This window comes from Microcaecilia unicolor, chromosome 4 (genome assembly GCF_901765095.1).
Source record: "Microcaecilia unicolor chromosome 4, aMicUni1.1, whole genome shotgun sequence".
NCBI lineage: Eukaryota > Metazoa > Chordata > Amphibia > Gymnophiona > Siphonopidae > Microcaecilia > Microcaecilia unicolor.
Window position 1 is genome coordinate 286,080,603 of NC_044034.1, and position 25,796 is coordinate 286,106,398.

General features: G+C 42.9%; 1 protein-coding gene across 1 annotated transcript in view; it reads left to right on the forward strand.

Annotated features, from left to right (window-relative positions):
* The window catches only part of KCNIP3 (potassium voltage-gated channel interacting protein 3), a 65,332-nt gene that overhangs the window by 25,888 nt on the left and 13,648 nt on the right, over positions 1 to 25,796 (forward strand). The window contains exon 5 of the mRNA XM_030199592.1: positions 20,835 to 20,942. Coding sequence (XP_030055452.1) covers positions 20,835 to 20,942 — 108 coding nt within the window. The remainder of the gene's footprint in view (positions 1 to 20,834; positions 20,943 to 25,796) is intronic.

A 25,796-nucleotide genomic window follows, 5' to 3' on the forward strand; every position in this document is an offset into this window, starting at 1 on the left:
TAGTAAGAAAATGGAAGAAGTACAAAATGACTGTCAATCGACAAAGATCTGGGGCTCCACGCAAAATCTCACCTCGTGGGGTATCCTTGATCATGAGGAAGGTTAGAAATCAGCCTACAACTACAAGGGGGGAACTTGTCAATGATCTCAAGGCAGCTGGGACCACTGTCACCACGAAAACCATTGGTAACACATTACGACATAACGGATTGCAATCCTGCAGTGCCCGCAAGGTCCCCCTGCTCCGGAAGGCACATGTGACGGCCCGTCTGAAGTTTGCCAGTGAACACCTGGATGATGCCGAGAGTGATTGGGAGAAGGTGCTGTGGTCAGATGAGACAAAAATTGAGCTCTTTGGCATGAACTCAACTCGCCGTGTTTGGAGGAAGAGAAATGCTGCCTAGGACCCAAAGAACACCGTCCCCACTGTCAAGCATGGAGGTGGAAATGTTATGTTTTGGGGGTGTTTCTCTGCTAAGGGCACAGGACTACTTCACCGCATCAATGGGAGAATGGATGGGGCCATGTACCATACAATTCTGAGTGACAACCTCCTTCCCTCCGCCAGGGCCTTAAAAATGGGTCGTGGCTGGGTCTTCCAGCACGACAATGACCCAAAACATACAGCCAAGGCAACAAAGGAGTGGCTCAGGAAGAAGCACATTAGGGTCATGGAGTGGCCTAGCCAGTCACCAGACCTTAATCCCATTGAAAACTTATGGAGGGAGCTGAAGCTGCGAGTTGCCAAGCGACAGCCCAGAACTCTTAATGATTTAGAGATGATCTGCAAAGAGGAGTGGACCAAAATTCCTCCTGACATGTGTGCAAACCTCATCATCAACTACAGAAGACGTCTGACCGCTGTGCTTGCCAACAAGGGTTTTGCCACCAAGTATTAAGTCTTGTTTGCCAGAGGGATTAAATACTTATTTCCCTCTGCAGAATGCAAATAAATTCATATACTTTCCACAATGTGATTTTCCGGATTTAATTTGTGATGTGCTATCTCTCACTGTTACCAATAACCTACCCTTCAATTATGGGCTGCTCATGTCTTTGTCAGTGGGCAAACTTACAAAATCAGCAAGGGATCAAATACTTATTTCCACCACTGTATGTAATGTCCACCCAGGTCGCGACCTTAAATGCTACATATCCAACACCGTTCAGGGTCACGACCCACATTGTGGGAAGCATTGGTCTAGGAGATCATTGGCAAAGCTTGCTTTCTGCCAGAATGGTGTTAGGGAACACTCCTTTCTCTGAACCAGTATAGTGGTAATGGATGTTATTCCTTGTCGGTACAACCCAGCCCCGGTATGGTGTTTGTGGCACTTTCCCATGCAGTTCTGAACCAGTAATCCAGTTGTTAGGCTGCTAATGCAATGTACTTCATTGCAAGGCCTGGGGGCCAGTGGCAGCCCCCATTGACCCTAAGCATGGCCCCTCTTTCCCCAGTACAAAATCTCCCCCCACCTTTTCTTCAGACGCACTGCAGACATATTTCTATAACAGTTAATCCTTTATTTATTTTGACTTAATGTACCGCCAATCATACAAGGATTATGTCTAAGCGGTTCACACATACAGGTTTAATAACATTATAAGTTTGGAAATAAATAGGGAAAAGCCAGAGGAAGAGGATCTAGAAACACAAATTTGTATATTATATTATATGACATGATATATGATATGATATGCTGCCAAATTACTTAACAGAAGCATAGGTGGAGTAGAATAGCCAAGTCTTGATCAATTTCTTAAATTTGAGAAGAGAGGGTTTGTGTCTCTGTTCAGGTGGTAAAAGTGTTCCAGAGGCATAGTCCAGAATAATAGAAGGCAGTGTCATGTAATAATGTCCAGGCAGAGGTGAGATGGTTGGAAAAGAGACAGTAAAGCTTGCTGAGAGGATCACAAATTGTAGGATGGGGTGTAGAGGTAATCTTGGGCTGAAGGACATAACCCCTTATACTGTACTTAATATTTGAACCACGCAGCTCTTGGTGAGTTTGAGCTATGTTCTTCCAAAATCCCACTCTGACAGCACCATGCAGTTCAAACAAACTTAATGTGTGATGATGGAAGAAAATAGAGTAGCTGTTCAAAAGGTGGCACCACAAATTAGCCTGCAGAAAAAGTATAGGTGGAGATTAATAACTGGAGGGGGGAGAGAGTCAGCTTTAAGGGGATGCGGGTGGAATTGGGATGGTGAAAGTTAACAGGATGTCTGCTGCTTTATTTGATGATGGTCTTGGTTCTCACATGCAAGATTTTTATGACAAACTGGCTCCCATTTGAAAAATAGCGAAGATCTCTGTGCTAGTGTGTTGTTTTTCAGACAAGATGGTCACCCAAGACCCTTTCAATTGAATAGGAAGCTAAAATTTCTAGGGAGGTTTAGGGATGTTATAGTACAACAGGTATCAGGATAAAATCACTGTACATATCCCTTATAAAAACAACTCAATAATACATCACATAGAAGCAAAGACTGGTGTCTTGGAATTAGACACCTCGATTGTTACCTTTAAAGATCTGTCTAGAATTGAGATGGCAATTCTGTGAAAGTTAGGTGCCAGTCGCATGCCCAACATCAATATCTGGCTTCCCAAAAGCCAGGAACATACTGAGCAGTATTCTATGGCAAAAAACAGAAGAACAGCTACCCTTGCAGTCAACACAGACAAGTCAAATACGCGAGGGTGACACACGATGGGAACTGCAGACAATGTGCACTGTATTAGAGCTTTATTACAACGTCCAAGACTCTACACGAGTTGTGTTTCGGCCAAAAAAGGCCTTCCTGAGGAGTCTTTAAGTGGATGTATCAAATTCTTAGATATCCTTTATAAAATACATATAATATCGTATACCTTGTTGTTAGAACTTCTCAAAAAAATCGTGAGCATAAACCGTGTCGAGTCTTAGACATTGTAATAAAAGCTCTAATACAGTACACATTGTCTGCAGTTCCCCATCATTTGTCACCCTTGCTGTGTCAGACTTGAGCAGTATTCTACAACAGCAAAGCAGACGCGTGCATGTGCAGCATGTCACATACAGGTACATGCCCTGAAAAGGGGGTATGTTAGGCTCTGAAAGTGGATGTGTGCTGGGTGAGACCAGCAGTCACGTGCGCTGGATGTATTCCATAAACATCAGGTACGTGAATGGTGCATATAAGATGCACCCAAATGTACGCCTAAATGGCGGAGTTGACCTACTGGTTGGCATCTCAGTGCATGGTCAGGCCTCACTCATCCTCAGACTAGCAATCTCATTGTCCTCACCTAATCCTCTACAACCCCATTAACACCCACTTAGTTCCATTTTGTCTCTTTCTACCAAACATTCTCTTCAACCCTCTAAATACCTGCCCTCCACCCCATCTTGCTGTGCAACAGCCAGTGTGTGTGTGTCTCTATGTTTGTGTGTGTGCACATTTGGTTGTGCATCTACCACTGTATCTGGCTGTGTCTGTTTAACCGTGTGTGTATGTAGTGTGGTACCACAACTGGTGGTGGGTTTAAGCATGAGTGGAAGCAAAATGTTAATTTGTAGGCCCCTTTAAGCAGGAGGGAGAGGCAAAAGAGAAGGAGGGCCTCTGTACCGAGGATATACAAGCCCTGAATGTAGGTCATGGACATGACAGAGAAGACATGCATGTACAGGTTCTGGTTTGATAAGAAAACTATAGTGTACCTGTCTAATCAGCTTGAGGAGGACCTAGAGCTCAATGCATGGAGGAGACAAGCTCTGCTAATGCACCTGAAGGTCATCACAGCCTAGCATTCTTTGTCACTCAAACCATTTAGCCACCCCATGGGACAATAGCAGGCATCAGCCAGACTTCAACCTGATGCTGCATAGCTTAACCTTGACAGGCCTTTCTCAGGGGAGACACTCAATACATTCTCTTCCCTGAACACAAGCAGCAGCAACACCAAACTATGATAAAATTCTTGAACTGGCACACTTACCTTTGATGCTAGGAGTCATTCTCTGCACATACATTGCCATTAGACCACCTGCTGAAAGGATTTCATTTATAGGAACCACAAGTCAAACCATTTCTTTAATATGCAGATAATCTGCAATGCCTTCAGCATAATAACTGATGTGTGTGCCGGATATCCAGGCTTCTATTTGGAACAACCTGCTTTGCAAGCCTCTGGGATCATCAATGCTGTGATATACCAACCCCCATGACACTAGGTACTAGAGCACTCATGTAGCCTATTCTTTCTCGCTTGCAGGTGACAATTGCCTAAACCTTGTCTCCCAGTGGAAGAGTGGCCTAGTGGTTAGGGTGGTGGACTTTGGTCCTGGGGAACTGAGGAACTGAGTTCGATTCCCACTTCAGGCACAAGCAGCTCCTTGTGACTCTGGGCAAGTCACTTAACCCTCCATTGCCCCATGTAAGCTGCATTGAGCCTACCATGAGTGGGAAAGCGCGGGGTACAAGTGTAACAAAAATAACAAAAAATTGAACATAAAGAAGATTAAGGATTTCCCCTGTAACTTTTCATCCCCTCCCAGGACATGGATGATAATGTCCATAGTCCACCCCGAGGATCCAGCTGAAGAGGCACACAGGAAAACCAAGCTTGTCATTGCATGGACATTTGGCATGTTGAAATTCCACTTCAGGTGCCTTGTCAGGTCAGGGAGAGATCTTCTCTGTACCCTTGGCAAAGCATGTGACGTCTTCCAGCTCCACAACCTCACCATCAACTGGCAGATGCCTAAACCGGAGGCACCAAAGCTGTCATAATCCAAAAGCAATAATGAGGGGGATGCTGTGCAGCTTAAAGTACAACATCTCCACAGGCCCACCACTGTGTAATGGCAGCAAGGAATGAACTCAACTTGCATAAGTGAAAAGTTTATTACAAGTACCCCAGCGTATATTAAAAAAGATCAAATAATAGCCCCCACCCATGTAGGTCACTTTGTACATGTGTATTTGGTGCCCCAATTCCTCAACCATCTCTGTGACCCATGCATATTTTCTGAGCCCATCTCAGTTCCTAGCTTTTTCCCTTATCACAGCCATGCTTTGGGGGAGCTGGTTGCAGGTGAGTGCTGCAGCACAAAGACTGTTGTGAGTCAGAGTCACACCTGGCTTCCTCACTGAAGTTGGGGAAAATCAAGCATTGATGACTCACACAGTCAGGCCAAGTCAGATTCAGGGGTGTGGGTGAGTTGAACTGAAGATGTTCAGAGAGTGCACAGGCAATGAGGTGTCAGGTGAGAGTGTACTAGAGGTTGTATGACACTCAACTAGCTGAGGAAACAAGGAGGCCAGGGTATGATTCAGGGTATGGAGCTCACCACTAATGACTAGCAGTTCTGATGCAATCCACCCATTTCCTCCTCCATAGTGACTTGCAGACCCTGAACATCCATATAAAGGCAACCGTTCTTTGCCCTGAACAGGGTATCATCCTGACAAATGTGGCTAGCTAGTTTTGATATTATATTATCTTCTTGCCCAGGGCCGCTGATCTCATGAGTGTGTATGTCATCCACTCTGACCGCCTCGGGCTGATGAAAAATGTCTTCTGATGACCTTGCCCTCCACCTCCTCCTCATCTGATACCATTTCTGCAAGTTCACATCAACTGATGTGCCCTCCTCACCCTCTTCAGAGTGGTGGTTCTCCTCTTTAGGCTCCTCTGCAGGGCCCACACATGCCAGTTCCTCCTGGTCTGGGACATTAAGGTGTTGTGCTGATGTATTCTGTTGAGCACTAATCTCTAATATGTTGGAAGGGCTAGCCCTCTACCCTCTTTCACTACCTGATGGCCCACCCCAGCAATTGTAGGATGGGCCAAAAAAATGCTTAGCCATGGACTGAAAAGAGACTTTGCTAAGTTATAGTTATGATGCCTCATGGATGTCAAGAACTGGCAGGAGTTGTGCACTACAAGAATAGGTAATAGACTCGTGGAAATAAATGAATAAATAAAACCAGAGCACTTGCATACTATGCAGACTTTAGACATAGTATATAAGTGCTCTGGACATGTGACATCCTTGTCCCAAAGGATATATAGCAGCTGGTGCTCAGGTCATGAAATACTAGCCATGTATGGGCATTTAAAACTTTGTTCTGTATACATGGTGAATGCACTCTGCTACACAGACTGTATTTGTAAATATTGAGTCAATGTGATACCTTCACTTGATAGATTTTGAAGGAGGTGAGGTGGATAGAATGCATGAAAAACCTTACCCCAATGTGTAGAGATATATGAAATGGCTTATAGAGAGGCTGGTGTCTGTGGCAAGGGGCATGTCCAAAGTGCAGTAGAATCACTAGGTGCCCCAGCTCTTAAGTGTAGAGGGGCATATGAGGGCATGAACTAGAGGGATGTGCATGTCAGGACCAAAAGCATGAGTGTTTGCAAATGCATACCTCATATGTGCATAGTGGAGGATAACACAGAGCAACTCTTAGCTGATCTCCCTCATTCTGTCTCTCATTGGTTGACCCCTGAGATGGTTTCTTGGTCATAAGTGGCTAGCACTTCCCTCTCTATGGAGGTGGGGATATGTTGTTTCCAGTGCCTTCACGATGTTGAGAAGCCTGCTTCTTGCGGGCATGGTCTTGCAGTCTCAACATTCTTTCTTCAAATCCTCAGCATCACAGTTCTAGTGGTAAACACCATTGAGGTGGTGATATACTGTATGCCTCACCAGATGGAAATGTTTTGATCAGTGCTGACTCTGGCCCCAGCAGCCCCATATAGCATATAGTGTCTTCTCACCTCCCACACAAGAAGTCTAAGCTCACCCTTACTGAAATTTGACTTCTTCAGTCCAGTTCTCTTTCTCTGTGACATGTTGACACATTCACTCATATTTTATAAGGACATGGCTAAATTAGTGGCAATCATGCATGAATTGCCTGGTGTTCAATTAACTTCTTTACAGAACTCATCTCTGCCCAAATTCACATGGCCCTGTGCATAGAGAGAATGACAAGGAAGCAATTCTGTATTCCCTCTCTATGCACAAGGCCATGTGAACTTGGGCAGAGATGAGTTCTGTAAAGGAGTGGAATGTAGGGTTTGAGTGACCACATTGGAGAGGGCAGGCCTACAGTACATTTAGATTGCTTATGTCCCATAGGTCTGTTTTCAACATTTCTCCTTTGGAGTAGGGGCTGTGTAGCAATGTGAGTGCACGTGGATATTGCAGAGGGAATGGGGAACCACTACATGCAATAAATTCACTTGACAACTGTGATTGTCAACGTTTATAGCTATTTATTTGCAAATTTTTATATGTTTTTTTTTATTATTCATTTTCAAGACATACAGTCCAAATTCAGGTTAGCATCATCATCATATCAAATAAAATCCTCCATATTTGGGAAGGGACTGGTTACAGAGAGAGGAAAGACAGGCACGCCAGGGAGAAGACGACAGGTATCAGGAGCTAATAGAGCTAATGGGCACTAGAGGAGAGCATTCAGAGGATGCCAGTGTGCTTGAAGGCAAATGTGAGGTCCACAAGTGACCCCCAATATGTGCCCTATAGCATGCTGAATCCTTGGTTGTGCTCCTTTATGAACTTTAGCCTCCAGTTCAGAACCTCCTGCTGCAAGGCCACCTCTTGCACCAATGCAGGTAGTGACTCATCTCCTTTAGCACCCAGGGTCGCAGACTAAGCTGCACCCCAGATAGCACAGGGGATGATGCGTTAGTTGCATGAGGAGCAAGAAATGGTGGGGTGATGAGGGACCTGGCCCTCCTTGCTGTCTGAAACAAGAACCACCGCCTAATCCTCATCCTTTTCTTCCAGGAATGGCACAGTGAGATAGCCAGGGATAGGTGGATGGAATGGAGGGATGTAGGATAAAGTGGAGGGAGTAATGAGCAATGGTTGGGAGGGAGGAGGTAGAGGGGCCTCAGCTGTCATTTCCACTTCCTCCACCTCAGGAGTGCTGGGGTTCCTTTTGGTTCCTGACTTCAGTTGTTCCTGTTTCAACTCGGTCGAAGCTTGTCTTGGTATAAGACTATCCCACGTACTCCAGTTGTTCCAGGCTCAGCACAGACGAAGCCTGTCTTGGGATAAGGCTGCCCCACGTACTTCAATTGTTCCAGGCTCAGCACAGACAAAGCCTGTCTTAGGATAAAGCTGTTCCATGTATTTCAGTTGTTCCTGTCTTAGCGCAGCCAAAGTCCGTCTTGGGATAAATCTGCCCCACGTACTTCAGTTGTTCCTATCTCAGTGTAGCCGAAGCCCGTCTTGGGATAAGGCTGCTCCACATACTTCAGTTGTTCTTGTCTCTGGGATAGACTGTTTTCTGGTGCTCCTGCTTGGTGTCCTACATGCAGTGGTGTGCTGGTAAATGTTTAACAACAGGCTCTCTCCCCGGTCCCCCTCTGCACCCCTCCCCCCAAATTGCAGAGCTGGCTATAGCCGGGGAGAGAGCCTGAGGGGGGGTAGCAATGCATTACTCCAGGAAAAAAAATTAAATGATCCCAGGTTCCAATCTAATTCATGTTTAATGTGCGATAAAATGCCATAAATAAGTAAATAAATATAAACTTTTAATGTTGAGCACCTGATTCTCAAAGTGAACATATTCCAAACACTATAATGAAAATAAAATGATTTTTTTCTACCTTTGTTGTCTGGTGACTGTTTTTCTGATCATGCTGGCCCAGTATCCGATTCTGCTGCTATCTGTCCTCTTAACTCCATTTCCAGGGCTTTCTTTCCATTTATTTCTTTACTTTCCTCCTTTCTTCTTCATTTCTGGTCCTCAGCTTCTGCCTATTTTCTTCATCCATGTGCAGTTTTTCTCCTCTCTTCCTTTTTCCTCATCTCATCTCCTTCCTCACTCTTCCCTCCCCTCCATCCATGTCCAGCATTTATTCTCTTTCCCCTCCCCGCCATCCACCCATGTCCAGCGACCCTTCTCTCCCCTGCCCTGCATGCACCCATACCCAGTGACCCTCCTCTCCCCTGCCCTCCATGCACCCATACCCAGCGACCCTCCTCTCCCCTGCCCTGCATACACCCATACCCAGTGACCCTCCTCTCCCCTGCCCTGCATGCACCCATACCCAGTGACCCTCCTTTCCCCTGCCCTCCATCCACCCATACCCAGCGACCCTTCTCTCCCCTCCATCCACCCATGCCCAGCGACTCCCTTCTTTCCCCTGCCACCCCCTCCCGAGTTGTTCAGCGAATTCTCCTCCCTCCCCCCTCCCTCCCTCCCTCCGGATCCGGTCCCTCACCGACTCCTTGTCCTTCGAATTCTTCGGGGCAGGCAGTCTTGCCTGCCCGCTGCCAGCGCTGACTCTCCCCCGCTGCCGGATCACGCTTCAAAATGGCCACAGAAGTCTCGCAAGGCCGCCTCTGGAAGTCTCGGCGGCCATTTTTAAAGCACGAACCAGCAGCGGGGGAGAGTCAGCGCTGGCAGCGGGCATGCAAGACTGCCTGCCCCGAAGAATTCGAAGGACAAGGAATCGATGAGGGACCGGATCCAGAGGGAGGAGGGAGGAGAGCCAGAGCTGGCTCGCGCTTTTTAACAACCGGCTCGCAAGTCAGAAGAAAATTTAACAACCGGCTCTTGCGAGCCGGTGCGAGCCGGCTCCAGCACACCACTGCCTACATGTGACCTCTCTACTGCTGGTTGGAACCCCAGGTCTTTGACTCAGGATGCCTTCCAGCGACCAACGGCTCAACCCCTCCGGTTTATGACATTTTAATTGTAATACTTTAATTTATATGTTAGCCAAATTGAACTGATAATCTTATTTTGGATAAAGTGGGATTTATATACCAATAAATAAATACTGGCCAAAGATAGATCTGCTATTGTTGTGGCCTAATTAGGCCACCAAACTTAGCCAGCGATGCACTGAAAATCGGTGGATAGCCGGTTGTATTGCACAATAGAACCGGCTATCCACTAAGCACTAACTGGGAATATTCAGCGGGAGACAGCCCATATGGGCGTCTCTAGCATTTAGCGCATGCTTATTTTTAGTGTGTGCTATAAATGCTAGTGCACCTTTGTAAAAGGACCCCCACGTGTTTTAGACTTGACCTTCCCTTTAGTAGAGAACAGTTGAAAAGAAAGTGGAACAGTTCGGCCCAGGGTTTCAGGCTCGGTCTTCCCAGACTAAAGACCAGTTACCTTTTTCCTGTAAAGTTTTTGTGCAGGATATCAGCCTTGGGCTTGGATTCTAATGATACGGCTTAGAGAAGAAGGGAAAATTTGTCCAAATTCCTCAGGTTGGTTATTCCCTGGCCCTTTAAATTTGTGGCATCATTGAGGTGTATTTTCAAAGCGCTTATTAAATAATTCCATAGTAACTTATGGAACTTTGTAAGTCTAAGTGCTTTGAAAATGAGCCTCAGTATAGCCTTCTAAGAGGGATCCTTAAGGACAAAGACTAGTTCACTCAAAACTGATACTTTACTACCCAACCAAAAATAGTGAACAACAAGATACCAAGGTACCCTTTTACAAAGACAAGCTAGCATTTTTGGTGCAAGCTAAAAATTCGTCTGCGTTAAATACTAAGATGCTCATTATATTCATGGGGGCACCTTAGTGTTTAGCGTATGTGAATTTTTAATGCACACTAAAAACTCTAGTGCACCTTTGTAAAAGACCTCCTAAGTAAATCATATCTTTGGAAAAAGAGAGGAAAAGGCCTCAGAAGTCTATAGTATGCAATACTTCATACAGCTCCCTACCGACAATATTTCTATCATCAGCCAAAAAAACTGTCATCCATCATCCCTTGACATTGAAACTACTTCCTTATCACTTTTAATTTTAATTCTATATATCAATATCTTTAAAACAGCACACTTATCTTCTTTGAATTTCCCCAGGGGTAATATGTGCTTAATTATTTATCTACAAAACAAAATTCAATCAATTACAATCTTTATCCAAACTCTTCAACTTAGCATCTTACTATGCCAATTAACACTTACTTTTTCCATGTTTATCGGCACCTTAGCCCCATTCAAACTAGTGCTTGCTTTTAACCAGAACACCAATACAACCACCAATCAAATTTGCTCATTTATTTAAAGAGCAGCAACCTAATTCACTACTTATGGAGAACAGCAAATCAATATACAGAGAGCTCTAAATCAACTACAAAAATGCCACTCATTCAACTGCTGCATTTAATCCAGTAGGCTCCAAAGAATTCAACCTAAGAATCCAACTTTGTTCGCGTTGTAATAATTTTCTTGCTCTATCACCTCCCCACTTCGTGGATAAGACCTCTAAGAGGGATGTAACAGGGGGCCATTCCAATTCATCTGGCATCAAGGATGACTGTCTTCCCATATCTGACCTTAATTTTCCCCAGACCCCTTACATCTAGGATTACTGTTTCACTCCAGTAAAGACAGACCTCCTCAAATATATAGACAGCATTTTTCAAAAGCCATTTATGCAGGCAAAAGAGCTGTCTGAAAATTGTCCGCTCCTTAACCCACTTAAAAGTACACGTGGGTTTCCATAAGAAGCATATTTTAGGCACATTAGGAAGACTTTTAGATTGTAAGCTCCTTGAGCAGGGACTGTCCTTCCATGTTAAATTGTACAGCGCTGCGTAACCCTAGTAGCGCTTTAGAAATGTTAAGTAGTAGAAGTTCCCTGGGTCATATTTAGGTTTGGAGAGGACAGTAATGCATATAGACTTGCATTTTCATATCCACATGTGTTCCACTGTAAATATAATTGCAATATCTGCAGGTAGACTGTGCATATATGACTACTGGAGTTGCCGAATTTTCCTAGATCAGCTGAACAAGCTGATTCAGTCCTGGCTGTGCCCCATTGCATGAACAGAGTTGTAGTTTTGTTTGTCCTATTGGTTTCCCTTAGTTAACCAGAACTGGAACATCAGATGTGCAACAGTACAAAATCAAGATTGAATCAGCCTGTACATTCATCCTGGGGTGAGCTGGCAACTCTTAGACTTGTCAATTTTCAAATGAAAACTGATACGAAGAGAGCAGGTAAAAAAATTATTCATGGATTTGCATCAATACAGGTAGTTTCAAAATTGTCTTTGAGTGCAGGGGAAATACTGATTATAATTAACAGTCTTAATCCACTGGATTACTACTTTTGTCTGGAGTAGCCTTGTATTGCCTGGTCTATTCATCCATGCCAAATCAGGAAAAAAGTACAATCTGTGTAGGGACAGTGGTACCCATCCTGTCCCTATTGGTTCTTAATTCTGGGCTTGGCACTGATATGTTGACACACTGGACCAAGCTAAAATCCTGTTTCCCTGGTACTGTGGACTCACCAGTGGGCTGGAATGGGTACTTTTTCTTTCCACTGCTATGGCCTCAGTGATATGGTCATGCCACCTCTTATTTCATTAGATCCATTTACTCTTTTAATATTAGGGTTTTTCTTTTTTAATTATATTCTCTTTGGGCTTTTGTTTCCATTAAATTAAGAGGACAGCACCATTCAGGAGACACTAGTTAAGGGCCACCACTGTCCTACAAGAATACCTGTGTAGACTTTGCATACAGGGAAGAGATATAATCCATTCTGTCATAGCTCTGGAAGTCTAATCTAAGCTCACATGGCTGAATGCATAGGGTCACCCTATGTCCTCTTTTAAGAGAACATGCCCTCTTTTTGGACTTCTTCAGATATGTCCTCCAGGATTTTTAATTTTTAGGGAAATGTCCTGTTTTTCTTTTATGTGCTTACTAGGAAAAAAGGCCCATTTCTCAGCGCAATGAAATGGGCGCTAGCAAGGTTCTATAATGGTAGGGGCCCCCTCCCTCCGAGCTACTTGCCTGCCTCCGTGTGACCGTTGTTCGTGGTTCGCTCTGTGTGGGGAGGGTTTTTTTTTTTTGCTGCACCTCCGTGCCTGTGCCGTTTCTGTTTCGGCCCTCGAGTGTCATTGCTCTGCCCTCGACATCATCACGTTTTGACGCGAGGGCGGTGCAGACACTCAGGGGCACACCGGATATCTCGGGCGCCTCAACTTCCGTGGAGGCTTCATTAGAACATTGGGGTTGCCTTTTATATAGAGAGATAACCAACACACCTATCCACATAATGAAAGAAACCATCTGTGACCTATTAGTCAATGGGGGGTGCTAAAGAGAGAGAAAGGCACTAATGATCTCCTATCCTCTCCATTTTCCTGCTGGTTGAATCTGTCACAGGAATTTTGTTTTGAGCAGCACAACTTTAAGCATATGACATGCAAAGATATCTCAGAAGCCAGCCAAAGTTGTTGAGGGATATGCGCTCTTCTGAAAAGTACACTTGGGCTCAGACTCAGTCAAACTCAAATCCTGACGTTTTGTAAGTCACTGTTTGATGTGTGTTCACTAACTAAAGGTTACAAAGGTAGCATCCATTTTAATTTTTTCTGTCCTCTTTTTTTTGTCTCCGCAAATATGGTAACCCTATGAATGCAGATACAAGGAAAGTACATTATCAGATTCAGCTGCCGTTTCTTATCACTGGTATCACATTCCTGTCCATCATCATCTTCATCATCTTCAAGGGTTTTCAGTGCCTGTTCATCATTAACTGAACTCAAAACAAATCCAGTTGTAACTGTGGGGCAGCCCAATCTGCACTTTCCCTATGTACCATAGTTTTTTCTTCAGGGTGGAACTTATATGCACCCTGTCTAGTCCCTGGAGGCGTTTTATTTGACCCCACTTTCAGATTCTGAAATTATACTCCCACCTAGTCTTTTGAGAAAATGTCCTTTGTATTAAGCTGTTGTCACATTTTTTTTCTCATCATGGAGTGGAAGAAATCACAATATAAACCCAGGCATTTCAGGACTGTTGTGTTTCAGTTTAAAGTGCTCATAAATTTCCTTTGCCTCTTCTCTCTCTTAGGCCCATATACATTCAGGTCATTCCACTTGCAACTTTCAAACTTTTAGAAAATGCTGCTGGATTCTTTCTAGGTTCCATTTTCTTCAACTCTTCATTAGAGTCGGCATTGCTGTTGCTAGAACTTCTTGTGTTTGCTGCCTTAAAGTTTGGGTTTTATCCATGGTAACTCCATGCAGATCACTCTGATGCTTTTGTACCACTTCTGTCTGTGGTAGTAACTACCATTCCATGCAGATAATGTTTTTTGGATGCCTAATACAATCATATCACTACTCTTTAGGATTGTAGCTGCTGCTCCATTCAAGTTACCCAAAGCTTGCTCTTTAGGTTATAACTTCCAGTCCATGAAGGTTACCCTAATGCATTCTTAGAAGCATGTATCAGTCATAGAACTGCTGTTATGGGTTGAGCTGCTTCTCTATTCAGGTCATCCAGTATTTCATTACTATCTTTTTGTCTTCAGGGATACTCTGTGTTTATTCTACAGTTTGTTTGTCTGTTTGTTTTAATTCTATTGCTATTTTTATCTCTGGAAGCATATTCCAAGCATCCACCCTCCTCTCTGGGGAAAAAAATCTCCCCAACATCATTCCTGTCTCTAAACCCTTGAAGCTCGATATTGCCTCTAATTCTACAACTTCTTTTTCCATTGAAAAGGTTGACTTCTTGTGCATTAATAGCTTTCAGGTATTTAAATATCTGTATCATATCCTCCTCATTTCTCCTCTCTTCTAGACTACACATATTGAAGTCTTTTTCTCTGGATCATCTCTAGCCTCTCTATACCTATTCTGAGATTTGGCCTTCAGAATTGAATACAGGTGAGGTCCCATCAATACCTATACAAAGATATTGCTTTTGTTATTTTTACAAGCCATGTCTCTCCCTATTCACACCAGCGCTCTTCAGCTTGGAAAAGAGACGGATGAGGGAAGATATGACTGTGGTCTACAAAATCCTGAGTGGGTGTAGAATGAGAAGAAGTGAATCGATTTTTTTTTTTACTCGTTCCAAAAGTACAGAGACTAGGGGACACTCAAGGAAGTTACATGGAAATACTTTTAAAACAAATAGGAGGAAATATTTTTTCACTCAACGAATAGATAAGCTCTGGAACTCTTTGCTGGAGGATGTAGTAACAGTAGTTAGCGTATCTGGGTTTAAAAAAAGGTTTGGACAAGTTCCAGGAGGAAAAGTCCATAGTCTGCTAATGAGACAGATACGGGGAAGCAACTGCTTGCCCTGTGATTGGTAGCATTGAATGTTTCTGCTATTTGGATTTCTGCCAGGTACTTGGGACCTGGATTGGCCACTGTTGGAAACAGGATACTGGGCTAGATGGACCATTGGTCTGAACCAGTATGGCTATTCTTATGTTCTTTTCCCTCTGGCTACCACTAGTTTGCACCTTTTAAGATCATTAGGCGTTATCTACCTAAGGTCTCTCTTCTGATGATGCCCTTGAGTCTTCACCACCTATTGCATATTACTTCTGCAGATTTCTGTACCGCACGAACATGACACTGCATATTTTGGCACTTAAATTTAACAGCTAAGCAACCCACTACTCCTCAGGTTTCCTTAGAGCAAGAGCAGGAGTAAGCAGAAACACAGTTCTTGAATTATTAATGCAAAATTCAATTCCTGTAAATCAGTTTAATTTTGAATTTCTGGAATGTGATGATGCCGATTTTGAAATTAGAAACACAGTGAACATTTTTCAGTCTGATCAATTGTGTCAGTTGTGTTTTATTCAGTTTGTTTCTAATTTTGAAGTGGGCATCATCACATTGCAGATGGTCAGTTGAAAAGTAAAAATAAATTAATACATGTATAAATTGATTACAGGAAAACAACAGCTAGCCACATGTATCAAGGTCTTTATGTTTGATTTTTAGTAAAACTTTATTTTTAAAAAAATCACATTTTATTTTCACTTCACTTGCTCCTGAATATTTCACTTACAAGAAAGGACTCCCCTGAAAAAAAAGTAAGAATGAAATAGTTTCTCTTAAAATTTCTTTAAGTTTAGTCAAAATATGGAACTTAGGGCTCCTTTCACAAAGCCGAACTAGCAATTCTGGCATGGCAAATTCAACGAGTCCTATAAGCTTTGTCGCATTTGCAGCAGCAGAATCGCTAGCGCAGCTTTGTTAAAGGAGCCCTTAGTCTGGTTGATTATCTTCACATGTGAAAAAGGAATGCTTTTCATCTTGAATTGTTCTTTTGGGAATTTTCTCATTAAACACAATAGAGTCAATATTCAGCCAACGGCACTCACCATTTTGCTGACCACCGCCGGCGTTATACCTGGAAATTCAATGCTGGGCCACGTCCAGACTTTGGTATTGAATTTCTGGGTTTGTGGAGCCGGTCAAAGCATAGCCAGTTAGGTGTGATATTCAGCACTGTCCTCCAAATTCTATATATGGCATCTTAAGTTGTGCACGCTAATTTGGGTGCACGGCCAAATTGTACACACAAGTTAACAAGCTAATCAGTGCCGATAATTGGTACTTAACCAATTAGCGGCACTAATTGGCTTTAATTAGAATTTATATACACAACTTTCTAGGTGTATTCTATAACGCGTGTGCATAAATTCTAATGTGCACAGTTGAAAAGGGAGCATATCCATGGATATGGAATTGATGTGTCATGGGCGTTTCAAAAAACTATACGCACTATTATAGAATACACCCAATCTGTACCTAACTTAGGCTCAGGTATTTAGGCCTGGTTGTAGGTGGCCTAAACGGGTGCACCTAAATTTTAGTTGCAAGAACAGCACATGAGCATATTCTATAACTTTAAGTATAGTTTATAGAACCACGCTAACCACGTGGTTTTACGGTGCCAATTTTTAAGGCACCATATATAGATATTCCCCCTTAAGCAACCAAGGGGCACTGCATAAAGATAAGACTGACTTTTTTGCAGTCCTAATTTATGCAGTTACCTTGGTCGGTTAAGTGCTAAATACCGGCACTTAACTGGCCAAGTGCTGACTCCGCCCCCAGAATGCCCCCCAAATAGTCAGTTTTGTGAATGGCCTAACCAGGCATTTTCAGTGGCACTAACTGGTTAAGAGCTGCTGAAAATGACCATTTAGCCCCAAACAAGCGAATTAACCAGCCAGGAGCCATTTCTGGCAAGTTAAATCACTTTCCAGCTTATTTTCGAAAGAGAAAGACGCCCATATTTTGACCCAAATCGGGAGATGGGCGTCTTTCTCCCATGGGCACTCAAATTGGTATAATCAAAAGCAGATTTTGGGCGTCTCCAACTGCAATCTGTCACGGGAATGGACAAAGTTGACGGGGGGGTGTCGGAGGTGTGGTGAAGGCGGGACTGGGACGTGTTCATCGGCTGAGGAGAGATGGGCGCCCTCGGCCGATAATGGAAAAAGAAGGGCGGCAGAAGTGAGAATTTGGACCGCTTTTTGTGGACCCTTTTTTCTCACAAACAAGTCCCCCAAAAGTGCCCCAACTGCCCAGATGACCACCGGAGGGAATTGGGGATGACCTCCCCTGACTTCCCCAGTAGTGATTAACCACCTCCCACCCCGAAAAAAACAACTTTACAAACTTTTTTTTATTTTTTAAGAGTATATCCTTCTCTATGCCTCTGTCCCTGCGACGGCAGTTAAAGACGTCCTTCCCTGCAATGGCAGTTGAGAACGTCCAAAATGCTTCTAACACCCTCTCTAGTTATTTAGATTGTGGATCACAAGTAGCAGCAGTGGGATTTGAACCAGCCACCTCTGAATTACCAGACCAGTGCTCTAACCACTAGGCCACTCTGTCACTCCTCCATGCCTTGAAATTTGGCCATCACTTTGGGGGGGGGGCAGTATGTAGGTTCCTGGGTAGGGGAGGTATGTGTGTGTCAGCAGAGGCATAACGAAGGCATGGATGTCCTTCTTTCAAACATTTTGGACATCCTGAACTGCCCCCCTACAGGGACAGCCAAATTTTAAGGCAGTGGAATGGAGGGGTGGCAGACTGGCCTAGTGGTTAGAGCACTGGTCTGGCAATCCAGAGGTGGCTGGTTCAAATCCCACTGCTGCTACTTGTGATCCACAGTCCAAATAAATAAATAAAGAGGGAATTGGAGGCATTTTGGATGTTCTCAACTGCCTTTGCAGGGAAGGACATCTTCACCTACCGACAGAGGCATAGCAAAGGACATACTCTAAAAAAAAAAGTTTGAAACATTGTTTTTTCAGGGTGGGAGGTAGTTAATCACCACTGGGGAAGTCAGGGGAGGTCATCCCTGATTCCCTCCGGTGGTCATCTGAGCAGTTCGGGCACCCTCCTTAGGAAGGAAATCGTGTGCAAATGAGCTAACAGCAAGCAGCTCATTTGCATTCAATTTCCTTCATGTATGCCCGTTCCTTTCCAGATTAGTAAGGGAAGGGCTTTTTCCATTCAGTTACTGGAACCAGTGCACTACGAATCCTGGCCCCTCCCACGACCAAATGCCTTGGAGTTATTCGTTTTTGAGCTGGGCGCCTTCGGTTTCCATTATCGCTGAAAAACGATTCCGCCCAGTTCAAATCCGCCCAAATCCGATGCATTTGCCCGGCACCAACCATATTATCGAAACAAAAGATGGACGCCCATCTTTTTCGAAAATATGGTCTGTCCTGCCCCTTCACGTATCCGTCCTCGGAGATAGACGTCCATGGAGATGGGCGTTCGATTATGCCCCTCTTTGAATATCAATCCAAACATTTTTTTGTTTTTATACGTGTGTTGTTTTTTTTCTGACCTATGATTACATAAGCTCAACCTGAACAGAGTTGCATAGTGGTTATGAAATTCTGAGGTCTTTTTTTTCTGTCCTTTTTTTTGTGGCTTATGTTAATTTGGTTAACACCTTGAGAAGATTCCCTAGCTTCGGATTTAAGCTAGTGATAAAGTTGATTTTCTTATTTCTCTACTCACTCTCAATGAACAGCTAACAACTGGGGTTAGTTGGCACTAATTTGGATTACACACAGATCTGCCTATGCACTACTCTATAATGCTGCATCCCAAAGTGTCTCACGTGCAGCCCAAAAGGGGACATGATCATGGGAGGGGTATGAATGGGTCAGAGGCATTCCAAAATTTCTGCAGTGTTTTAGAATACTGGGGTTATGCACCTAACTTAAACGTAAGGATTTACACCAGGTTTTAGCAGGCGTAAATCCTCGTGTCTAAAGTTGAGCTCAGGGATCCTCACTAGGTGCTAGTCTATCAAGGTGCCCAGCATGGTGCTTAGCACAGATTATTCCTGTCACCTAAATTTGAGCACTGTTTACTAAATCTGGCCCATAATGTCTGTTCATTTGCCCAACCTTGATTCAACACCATAGTCTAGCCAGTCTCAGGTGTTACACTCATATCTTCACACTATGGATCCTCTGACTTTATCCCAGGCTTTCTTGAATTCTTCTTGACAGTGTCATGCCCACTAGAGGCTGTTCAAGCATTCATCACCCTTCAAAATGTTACTGCTGAATCGATCCCCTTTAAGCCTCCTATAATAGCTCCATGTTCTAGAATTTTTTTCTAGAACAATGGCTCTTCTACATTATTGATAACTTTGAGGTATTTGAATGTCTCTTCCTCTTCTCTTCTAGTGTATTCAGTACATACATAGGCAAGTTCTTAATTCTCATTTTATACAGGCTTATAGAGCCAGATTCTGTAAATAGCATCTAAAGTCTAGATGCATCTGATTTACGTGCCTAGTGCTATTCTATATAACGCACCTAAAGTTAGGCATGGTGTATAGAATAGTGGATTGGACTGGGGACACACCAACATTTAGACACAGCCCTTTACACTACTGAAAACCTGCTGTAAATACCCATGCCTAAATGTATGTGCATTCCCCCAAATTCTATAACAACGCGTGTAAATTCAAGTAATGCCACCAACACACCCTCACTCCTCCCATGGCCACACCCCCTTTTCAGATACCCACGTTGGAATTCACATGCACCTCTTTTGAAAATACACCTAAAAGGAAGCGTGCATAAATTCCAATTATTACCAATCAGTGATAATTGGTTGTTACTGGCCAATTATCATCACTGATTGGCTCATTACTCAATTGAGTAGCATGGTTAAATTGACCGCATGTACAATTTAAACACGCACTACTCACCACGCCTTATATAGAGCCCGGCCCACAGTGTGTAAAAGATTGAGCGATCCTGTAATGTGTCCTGAGGAATGACTGGGTGTTTCTGCAACATATCTAACACGAAATATCAACATACAGTCAGATTGCTCTAAATTTTATCAAGCAGTCACAGACTTCTCAAAAGGTTAACACTGAGTCGCATACATCTCTAAAAGTAACCAAATGAAGTTAAAGTCTTAAGTTGTGGTTCTTTTAGCACCTTGACTACTTCTAACCCTTCCTCATTATACCCATTAAAGCAACTGACTTCAGCACTGCCTGACTGGTCACAGCAAGCAGCAGTCAGACAGGCCCTCAGTACTAAACGCTTCACTACTACTTTCAACTCTGAAAACTCACGACTGCAAGTGCATACCTGCATTCCTGTCCACAGTGGGCTCCCTCTTCCCCTAACCCTTGCCATGGATCTGTTTGTTCCTCAGTCCTTTTCCTTCCCTTCTATTCTGTCCTTCTAGAGAGCATAGATTCTGGTTCATATTTCTAAGATTTTCCAAGCCAGCTGCCATTCTATTTTAAAGTATATATGAAGTGGAAAATATAGATTCACTAGCACTTACCTGTAGCAATAGTAAAATAGGAGCCCCATTATAATTATCCTAAATAAAACAGTATTTCTCCATCTCTTTCTCCTCCCACTTTCCACCTCTCTTCCTTCCTTCCTTCCTTCTTATCATTCTCTCCTTATCACTCTTCCTACCCCCCATCACATTCTCTCTGTACCCCATTGTCTCTCTCCCTCTCTCTGGCAGGATTTTGTAATGGGTCTTTCTGTTTTGCTGCGTGGAACAGTTCGTGAGAAGTTAAACTGGGCTTTCAACCTATATGATATTAACAAAGATGGATACATCACTAAGGAGGTAAGTGGAAACATGGCACACATTGACAAGCCTTGTGAAGATTCCGGGTGAGAAAATGATACCTAGGGAGAAACCTGGGGATGGTGCAGGGTAACAGAACAAAATACAGTGAGGCTCTTGGCTTCATGGAAACTTGAGTAACAGCCCAGCACACGCTGAGGAACCTGGGAGAGGTGGAAAGCAAAGGCATAGAACACAGTGAGGTAGCTACAAGAGGCAGAATATGACAGCCATAGATCACTGTGAAACACCAAGTGGGGGAACAGGGTGACAGTAGAGCACACCAGTGAGGAAGCTGGGTGAAACACAGTGACAGCGTGCCAAACAGGAAGGAGGGCGCAAGACATAAAGGATAATAAAAAGTATGCCATGCTGGGTCAGACCAAATATCTATGAAGACCCTGTCTCCAATAGTGACCAATCCAAGTAACTGATAGATCCAAAGAATCAGTTTCTTCTATTTCCCTCCCTTTAGGGCCCACACCAAGAGAGGGCACTTAGGTTATTTATGTAATCTCTGTGGAACTGTGTCAAAAGCCTTGACGGAATCTAAGCATACAACATCTAACACTCCCCCCCCCCCCCCCCCACCTCAAAGAAATTGTTCACATTTGTCTGGCATGACCTATTTCTAGTGAAATCATGCTGTCTCAGATCCTGTAATCCATTGGATTCCAGAAACTGCATTATTCTCTGTTTTAGTAGAGTTTCCATTAATTTACTTACCAGAGAGATTAGGCTAACCAGCCTGTAGTACCCAGCCTCCTCCTCACTTACACTTTGGTGGATAGGAACTACATCCACCCATCTCCTGTTCTCTGTGACCACTCCAGATCCTAAAGAAGTACTATAAAGACCAAAGAGCAAGCCTCTAGAACCTCCCTAAGTTCCATCACTTTATCTACTTTATCTCCCCACAAACACATTCATCTGACAATTGTTCAAGATCTACTTTACTTCCATTCCTGTTTGTGTTTGTTCTCTTTGATCCTACTTCCAGTCCTTCGTCTGTGAAACAAAACAGATACATGTGTTAAGCAATTCCACTTTATCTTCATCAGCCTCTACATATTCCTCCCCTTCACCTTTGAGTCTCACAATGCCACTTTTGTACTGCCTCCTGTCACTAAATATAGCTAAACAAAGTGGTGGCTATTTTTTCTTCAGTTGGCATTATTGCTTTCCTGACTACTTTCCCTGCTTCTCTTAGCTTTTCCAGATATTGTTGCTTATCTTTCTTTTTCTGTGATCTCTTGTAGTTTATGAAATCTAACCAGGAGGAGTAGCCTAGCAGTTAGTGCAGTGGACTTTGATCCTTGGGAACTGAGTTTGATTCCCACCGCAGCTCCTTATGACTCTGGGCAAGTCACTTAACCCTCCATTGCCCCTGGTACAAAATAAGTACCTGAATATATGTAAACCGCTTTGAATGTAGTTGCAAAAACCTCAGAAAGGCGGTATATCAAGTCCCATTTCCCCTTTCCCCCTCCCCTTTTCATCTTGCTTTTATTTACTTTCGTAATAAAAAGGTTAACTGTCCTTAAATTATCTCCTTTTTGTTTTTGCCCCTGCTTTTCTGCCCTCCCTTAATGTTCCCATCCTGCTAACAATTCCTTGAGGTATTCACCCATCTTGACAATGTAAGCTTTCCTCTCTTTTGAATGAGCCATCTCTACCCGTGTCCTAGTCAGGGGTGGACTGACCATTGGGATAATTTAGGCACTGTCCAAGGACCCACACCAGTTTGGGACCCACTTTCCCCTACCCTTTATCTAGTGAAATCACTTTTGAAAGGGGTGGTTATAGGCCTATGACCCTTATTGGCCAGGGGCCCAGATTCCTGTCAGTCCACCTCTGGTCCTAGTACTGAACCACATTCTCCAATGATTACTGGATGCTAGATAATAACCAACTCTGACATCAGAAACATTATCCTCATTTGGAAGCATGATGTCCAGTATCACCTCCTCCCGTTTGGGTTCTGTTCCCAGTTGCTGTAATATTCTGCTCTAAACAATCAAGGATCCACCTAATTCTACATAATACTGCAACCACGGTATCCCAATCAGTATCTTACAAATTAAAGTCACCTTTTAATAGCACTTTCCCTTTCACAGCAATGTTGCTGATATCTATTTCGACATAAAACAATACTGACTGTACCTGTATCTGTACCTACAGATATTGCATTCCAGTTCCACAAAATTACAGTTTCCCCATCTGCCTAGCATAGGCCATATCTATTAACAAATCACAAGGACAAAAAAATTCAAAGTTGTAGGAGTACGCTGAGTACGTCTAGTAGCGCTATAGAAATGATAAGAAGTAGTAGTAGTATTAGTGGTAGTAGATTTCACATATAATTGCTTCAGTCATGGTCAACTATAGGTTACTACTTCAAGAGTTGAAATGGATACATTTTTATGCTCTTTTTCAAGGGGAAAAAATTAAAATATTGTTAATTAATTATTAGGCAATAAGTTAGTGAGACCATTTTACAAGGCTTAAGCACTGTTTACACGTGTAAATCAGGCACTGGCCAATTTTTTTGTTTTACTCAACCTTTTTTGAGGAATTAGGAAAAATGTAAAGTACCTTTGACCTTCGCCTTATTGCTCTTTATTAAATTTAAATTCAACATCACTGCTTATTCATGCCAAAGGGGTTTAAGTGTTGCCCTTGTGAACAGAAGATGGTGGCGGCAGCAGTAGCATACATGCAGTTGAATTGCTATCACTGTCATACCCCAGGCACAACACCAACTGCCTACATTGTGGCAGGATGACACCAAGAGTATGAAAAATAAGTGCTCTGAAGCTGGCAATGCTGTGAATCTTAGTATCATGCTCACCCACTACATCCAAAGACACTTTCAGAGCCAAGTCCTTTGGACAAAGCCTTTGGAAAAGTCTATACACAGTTTCAGTATTGTGACTTTTTCCAGTGAAAGGCCTACTCTGGACACACATTCTTTTTTTTGGCAGAGCTGTCCTTCCTTGAGGAAAGGTAGACCCACAAAAACTAGAAGTTTTTCCTCAGATAAGTCTACAATACCTCTTCATCACCTACTCATGTTAGGGTTAAAGGATCTAAATTGTAAAAAATCTACTCTTGATGAATCTAGGCAGGTTTCAGATCCCAATCCTAGACTAATAGTGCACACAGAATCCTTCATGCCAGAAAAGTCAGCACAGAAGCATTTCACACAGATATCTAATACCCTTCAAGTGTGTGCTTGGATATCAGTGCAGAATTCTTTGTTCAAGCCAGTATCAGCATATGAAAAGCACTCTTCTGAACCAAAATGTAATCACTTTGCCTACCTTTATACAGCAGAAATGTTCTCCTTTTGTACAGAAGTCCTCATTTTCTGCACTGAAAGAGATGTCATTACCACAGAAGTTAAGACCATTAGTGTAGTCTCTGGTGTCACTAGTTTTTTAGATGCTCACTTATACAGAAATGCTTTGAAAAGTTAATGAGCACATACTTCAAAAATTTGCCTCATCCCAGACTGAAGCAGAGGGAAGTAACCTTCCTCAAGAAATTTGAAAAATTCTCACCACTTCAATCTCTGAGTCAGAGTTTACCTATCTTATTGGTAAGAATAAAATGTGATGGCTTAGACCCTGCTATCCCTGGAGAAAGTGAACATCAAGCTCTGACTTCCTTAAGGGAAGGGTTATCACATTCTGAAGAACATGAGTATTCTAACCTGTCAAATCTTCAACTCTCTGAATATTCATCAAGCCAATCACCAAAAAGGTCAAATCAAGAAGAGTCCATGGGCTTACCATCAGATCTATCCCCACTTCTTATAAGGAGGGCTTCACCACCTAAGCATCTCTCATAACCTAATTTCATCAGAAAAAGGGCAAAGGATATCCTATTCCAAGTACAAAAACAGAAGGAACCCAGGTCCAAAGTATTTGGGATCTCAGTTTCACTGGTTCATGCTGTTCTGAAAAAGTGCAAACAAGAATATGGATACTTTCCTCTGTCATGTTCACTGGTAGCCAGGAAGTTGGACATCAATATCCTATTCCTGGATCCAACTTGGCTCACCATTCGGTATTTGTTGAGTAATATTCAATAAAGTAAACCAAATCAGGGAATATTCCAGTGTAGCTCCTGGAAAGAAGTTACAGATCTTGGATCACATGAGGAAGAAATTGTTTCAGTCAGCAATGCTAAACTCCAGCTCTGCAAGAGCCTTTTCTTGCATATGTATATGAGAAGTTGAAACCATTTGGAGCACATTAAACCATATATTGGATGTGGTTATAGTATTTAAAATTTTGAAATTAATGAAGATTTATTTCTTTGAGCAATGCTTGCTTGATATCTGTAGATAAAGTAAGCAGCGAATGAGAAAAGGGAGTATGGAGCTTTATGATAGGTTTAGGTTTATTAAGTTGATGTATTGTGTTTTTAATTTATTGTAACTGTTTTGGTGCTAGTTTCAATAAAAAAGTGGGGTATGAAGCATTTAAAATAAGAGACTGGCATACCTAAGGACTTCTGACTTGTAAGAAGATGCTCATATTAGATTGGCAAGCATTCCTCTCAAGAGGAAAAAATCTGGTCAGAGCAAAGGAGAGACAATTGATCTCATAAAAGATCACTGTGTCACTCTATAGAAACTATCACAACAATCTTCCCAACCAAGTGAAAAAGTATATAACAAAGGAAATAATGCTTCTTCTCCAGGAAAACTTACCAACACTTCCCTAGAAAAGTATAACAACAGAAGCGTGAACATTCATAGAGCCAATCACAAAAATGATCAGAAGCCCTCAGATGGGTCAGTAGAACCTCAGAAAATGAACACAAATAGGAATGGAAGAGAGGTAG